The 6,364-nt window shown below is 35.5% G+C and overlaps 1 protein-coding gene across 1 annotated transcript; it reads right to left on the reverse strand.

Moving 5' to 3' along the window:
* Positions 1-480: 480 nt before the first annotated feature.
* On the reverse strand, positions 481-2,077 carry LOC132739564 (E3 ubiquitin-protein ligase Midline-1-like). Its single transcript, XM_060727277.1, has 2 exons — positions 1,736-2,077; positions 481-1,498 (listed from the first exon to the last, which is right to left on the reverse strand). Exons 1-2 carry the CDS (start codon positions 2,056-2,058, stop codon positions 1,438-1,440), a joined length of 384 nt encoding a protein of 127 aa, XP_060583260.1. The 5' UTR covers positions 2,059-2,077; the 3' UTR covers positions 481-1,437.
* Between the last annotated feature and the right edge of the window lie 4,287 nt (positions 2,078-6,364).

Consider the following 6,364-nt stretch of genomic DNA (forward strand, 5'->3'; position numbering starts at 1 on the left):
CACGTGCTATGGAACTGGCCTAAATAGGTCTCCAGGTATTGATATCTTTATGTTTATACTTTTACAAATATTTTTAGATAAAGTTGCAGTGCAGATAACAACTTGCCCATCGATATATAAATTGTGTCCCTTTCTTTCAATTAAATATATAAAAACCGATAAACCGATAACCGATAAAAAGGGCGATATGAAATTCAGCAGTCAGCATTTTGGCTTATTGTAAATCGGACGAAAGATTTTAGAAGCCGAAATTAATGTGGTGACTAAATTATTTATTTGTTAATGTCAAAACAACAAAACCAGTGAATATCTTATTTTCTATATTTTTGTCGTTTACGTGAATGGCTAAAATTTATTCTAAAAATTGAATATACATGTAATATCACAATAGAAGTTTGTTCTAAAATTCAATGCGAACATTGCTTTATTTTTTAATGTTTTGTAGGATTATATATGCCGACAAAATGGATGTCATGAATTTATTTTAAGTATACCAATCATTTCAGTTTTATATTGTTATTCAATTTATTTTGCTTCGACCAGACCTTTCAATTTTTGTCGCAACAAACAAATATTTCAGATTTTCAGACATGGCATTAATTTTTGAATATATGCATTAAAAATTTAGTATATATATGGTCTTCTTTTTGACAAAACTATGCGATTTTCTAAATAACGAGCACAAAAAAAAGAAAAAAAAATGATTAGTGCTTTGAATATTCAACTGAAATAGGGAGCAATTGTCAACATAACCGTTGATTGTTCGGCGTCTTTGATGTGCAACATCACCATTAAATTTGTTTGCATTTAAGACACAGATTGTCAAAAAATCAAAATGGAGCGAACGCTTGCTTCAATTCAGCGATCTTTTATTTAAAAAAATAGATTTAATGATTAAACGTAAAAGGTATATTAAAAAGTAAGTCAAAGCTAGATAAAAAATTATGATAATTTGGATTTATTGGTTATTTTTTTTGGTAATTAATGATCCAAAAATACTAACAGTTATTATCTAACTTCTTTCTTTTATTTGTATAACAATAATGTGAAAAAATACTACTTGAACACTCAGTGAAAGACACCAAAAGCCAGTGCTCAAAATTCAAGAAATGCAGTGCAGTATTTTAAAATTTTCTGAGGGGGCATGCCCTGCCGCCCCCTAATATGCCTGTGACATCAAATATTATTACATGTATTATGAACCCTAGCCCTGTTCTCTGAACTTCAGTTTTTAATATAAGCCGCTCTTATTTCCAAAATTAAAGGGAGCTTAACAGGACATATGATCAATAAAATGAAGCTCGCGTGATTTAGTGCCCTTGTAACCTATTTTTAGAATAATCTAAAAGGGATAACCAATTATCGGGATAGACAAAGGGAAGCAACCTGTAGATCTTAAATATGTAACTTAATTCAGTTATAAAAATGATAACTGCTTTAAGTTACACCCCTGACTGTTTTAGCAACATTTGGAATGTAGTCCACTCCTGTACATGATCTTTCGATAGAAAAGGAAACAATAAGTAAATTAAATATATGGTCAATATCTGGAACATCACATATAAACGAATCAAATTATATAAATATTCAAAAAATAGTTCAATCTATCTATCTAAAAAAACATACAATGCGTCAGTATGAACTCGTGCTTCAAACAAGTTAAGATTTAAATGTGTGAAACCAACTTATTTTAAGGTTTGCATTGTATGACAATTAATACTACTATAAAAGTTACCTGTGTTTCAGTATACAAACAGGACAGTAGACTTCATCATGTGTCTTGCAGTACATTTCAATCATCTTGTCCGGGTGTTCCTCGCACTTATAACCTTTCCAATGAATCAAACTTCCTCCAATATCCTTTGCTCGGACATCAACTACCTTATGACCTTTGACAAACTGGTTGTGTCCATCGCGACATTTTGCACAGAGAAAGGTTTTACACTCGACACATTTATATATTGCTTCTGAATTATTTTTGTTTTCTGAGCAAGGAGAGCAAGAAAAATCATGTATAATATCCGAGGCTCTTATAAAACTCCTACCGCCGGTCGCCATTTTGATATACACTAATATAAGTTAACTATACACAAGTGACAACATAAACAAGTATGGCAATTTAAGATGCATGTCGGTAACGTTTATATTTAGCAGGATGAATATACACGTTTATAATTTTGTAAAGAAAACCGAAATAGATATATTTTGTAGTATGATTTTGCATTCAAGCGTTATTCAGATACAACCAAAGGCCTTTGTTGAAAGTCTTGATTTTTGCAATTTCAAGGATATAAAATGAGCACAATACATGTTTATCAACCGAAATATGAGAGGTGTTGTAATATCATATATCCCATAATTTAAATTAACTTTATATACTATTAATTTAAATAAAAAGTCTTATTTATTATGCTAGAGTTAAGATAAGGAAAACATTATTTGATAGTGTATCATTTGTTTGCCAAAGGCGCATTTACTATCATAAATAACCTGATTTAACCAGATATCAGAAGAGTTTGCATGTTACTTAAGTTATTTATGTCGTATGGAATGTAGGAATGGTCTGTTTATGCCTGTAAGGACATAAACATACGCCTTGATAAATAAATAAATAAACAAGACAACAATTTCTGGCGCAAACCAATAGAAATATTTATACCAAAGTGCATAAATACAGATCCGAAATACATAAACGATCAATGGAAATATGCATGATAATGAAACATAATGAATAACAACAATTACCTTTAAGGACATAAACATACGCCTTGATAAATAAATAAATAAACAAGACAACAATTTCTGGCGCAAGCCAATAGAAATATTTATACCAAAGTGCGCATGCGTGAGGTGGATTTTCCGGGAAGTTTGTAAAAACTGAGGCCCGGCATGCAAATTATGTCAGAATGAAATATGAGAAATTAGTTGTTATAATGAGATGATGAAATGGAATGATATAGGAATGATATGGGATAATGGAGTGTATATCGGACTGTAAACAGACAAATACAAGAGATATATATACAAATACAAGGACAAAATGATACATAAAAACAATATTCAAAAACACGAATATCGACCACATGACATACTTCCCCACTTTGGGGAATGTCGCCCCGACATTCATAAAATATTAAAGAGGAAGAGCTTGAATCAGACATTGCAAGTAGTAAGCTTAGACCATAAAGTAACTAAACTACTAGGTACTACATAACTAAATCTAAATACTGAAGGCAATTACAACCTGTGAGTAAATATATAATACCCGGGCAAAATACCTTAAACTCAAGCATGTTCCACAAAAATACCGTATGCCGCGAATCGCGAAAAATATATGTCACGCGGAAACAAAATTTTAATTTATCAGTAGAACTGTGACTTCATTGAAGAGGTGCACTCTCAACAATAAATCCTTTATTTTTAAAGTACTGTAAAGTACATTTATAAATTACCAAGGTAAAATATATGGTACATGGTATAAAACAAAAACGAAACACATCAGGTACTGAACAACGCCTAACTTCAAAGTTGAGACACACCTATACTATAAAGAAAAGAAAAAGCATTAATCTAATTTCCAGTTGTCATTTAGCATCCATCCGGGTTTCTTTCTAGTACGCTTCTGCCTCTGTAAATTGTTGTTGTTCTCCTTAGATTTATTTCTCAGTGCAGGAATGACATATTTAGAACCTGTAATAGAATGAGATGTTTTATTTGGAACAGAATAAGAAGTTTGAGTTGTTGACGTGACATCTTGTTTGCTGTTTGATGTACCTGTAAAAGAAGTTGACAAACCATTATTAGAATCATGTATTGTGGAAGAATTGCTTTGTGAAACATTTGATGGACTTGATGTAAGTGAGGTATTGGAATCTAGCGGAGCTGTAATGGAAACATCAGAGGAGGGATTGGAGAACGAGTTCTGATCCGAATGTAAGTCAGAGGAAGCTGGCTTGTATAAGGACTCAGTTGTTTTGCACAAAGGCATCCCCATAAAGGGAAGTAAAAGGTTCCTGTGCAAAACCCTGGACCTGTCCTTGCTGTTTTCCTTCTTCACCTCATAGATGGGAATTCCAGAGGTGGGCTGGCTGAGAATGGTGTAAACATCTTTTTTCCATCTATCGGCAAGTTTGGATTTTTCCCCTAACACCTACATTTCGGACCAGTACTCGATCCCCGGGCTTCAATTCCGCTTCTCTCACACGGAGGTCATAGTACCTTTTTATGTTTCTTGCCTTGTTTCTTGGCCTCTCGTAGTGCAACAGAATATGCAAATTTGAGTCTGGTTTGGAGACCGGAGACATAAGAATGGTCCTTGACAGGAGATTTGTCTGGTTCGATGCCAAGAAACGCATCGATGGCAAGCCTAGGGTGGCGACCAAACATGAGAAAATGGGGAGAATAACACAGTAGAAGAATGAGGAGTAGAGTTATAGGCATGGACAAGAGCGGGAACATGAGACTTCCAATTGACCTTCTTGTTGTCTTCCAGGGTCCCCAACATATTCAAGAGGGTTTCGTTAAAGCGCTCAGGCATCCCATTACCCTGTGGATGATACGGAGTAGTCCTGGTCTTGTCAATATTGGCCAACTTGCACAACTCCCGGACAACTTCACTTTCAAAATTTCGCCCTTGAACACTATGGAACCGACTAGGAAAAACCATAGTGACAAACAAAATTTTCAAAGAGAAGTTTAGCGGTAGTATGTGCAGTTTGGTTCTTGGCAGGGATAGCCTGAGCAAAAACGAGTGAAGTGATTCAGTAATGATCAAGATGTTTTCATAACCACCCCCGAGACATCTCCAGAGAAAGAAAATCCATACAGACAATTTCCATTGGATAACTCGACTGAATAGGATTTAACTTAGCAGTCGTTTTATCCAATGACTTTCTCCGGATACATCTGGGGCAGTTTCGAACCCTGTGTTCGATATACTGTTCTAACTGAGGCCCCAAAAGGAAACGTGAACGGAAACAAAGAAATCGTTCTTGTACAACCTTGAATGTCCTGCCTCATCATGCAAAACCCTGGAAAGCTAAATCAAGCATATGCTTCAGGGAGAACAAGCTGAGTAACAGGATAAAACCATTTGAAGTACCTTTAACGATAAAGAACTGAATCCTTAAAAGTAAAGGTTGCTCCATTTTTTTTAGAAACCGATCGAACCTTGGCCGTTTTCATGTGACTTTTGGCGTTCAGTTAACCTATGACCAATTTCAAAAGAGTTGAACTAAACGGGAAAGTGTTGGATCATCTTGCTGCCTCCCTTCTTCCAATCAATAGACTTAAAGGCTGCTTTTCCGACTTCAATCTCGTCTCTGGTTAAAGAGAAAAGAACATTTTTGATAAAAGAAATACCATTCAACAGCTTTTGGACAGTTGACCTGGACCTTTCACAGATTGAAGAAACAAAAAAAGCCCTTGACAGCATCTGAAAGAAATGTTAGAATCGGGAAGAGAAGAAGTGAGGGAATTTTTCTAGAAAGGGGTATCGGCTATACAAATGTTCCTCAATTTACCAACTTCTGTACCGCAAGTTGAATGTCAAAACGCAAGACAAGGAGAACCACCTGAAATGCTGGTCGCATCAAGCTTGGGGCAGTGAAAACACCATGGTAAGTGGGTTATTGTCTGTTCTTAAGCTTCCCACAGACAATTACCATAGAGATTAATCAATGGAAACTTATAACAGGACAGGGGACCATTAAAGAGCCAAAAAGAACTCTAATTTTGTGAGCAGAAGGAATAATTGTCTTTCTCCTGCCTCCTCAAGACCCCCTACTGGCATAGGAAATAACATGCTCCTTACCATCAGCACCAACCTGGTAAAAGAACCGCTCCCAAACCGCTAGTACTGGCATCAACATTAAGAATGAATGGCTTAATTGTAGTCAGCAAAAAGCTAAGACTGGAGGAGAAGAAAGTTTATCTATCAAAAGAACAAAAGGCATTCTGCTGATCTGGACCCCAATTGAAAGGAACTTTAGATTTCTTAGAAGAACTTTTGCAGGTGGGTTATACAATAAGAAGGTCATTCAAAGGTTTGGCGATCTGTGCGTAGTCTTTAATGAACCTCCTGTAATAACCTGAGAAACCTAAAAAGCTACGCAACTCCTTAAGGCAAGTAGGTACAGGATATGTCTTGAGTGCTTCAATCTTCTCAGGAATCTGTCTTCACCCCATCAGCACTAACAATGTGACCCAAATACTGGACTTGCGGCTTAAAGAATTCACACTTGGACCCTTTAAGTTTAAGATTGTGCATCTCAAGACGTTGAAAGACAGACTGAAGGCGACGGAAATGAGTATCAATAGAATCAGAAAAGATGATAATGTCATCGAGATAAATCAAACAGTCACG

The sequence above is a fragment of the Ruditapes philippinarum genome, unplaced genomic scaffold (genome assembly GCF_026571515.1).
Source record: "Ruditapes philippinarum isolate M1 unplaced genomic scaffold, ASM2657151v2 ctg17063_1_1_1_1, whole genome shotgun sequence".
NCBI classification, from domain to species: Eukaryota; Metazoa; Mollusca; class Bivalvia; order Venerida; family Veneridae; genus Ruditapes; species Ruditapes philippinarum.

What these genes read in the sequence shown, in the direction of transcription:
- LOC132739564 (XM_060727277.1), bottom strand. Translation starts at nt 2,058, where the DNA reads ATGGCGACCGGCGGTAGGAGTTTTATAAGAGCCTCGGATATTATACAT. An exon ending in GTTTGTATACTGAAACACAG is followed by an intron (nt 1,499 to 1,735) that starts GTAACTTTTATA and finishes TTCTATCGAAAG; the next exon opens with ATCATGTACAGGAGTGGACT.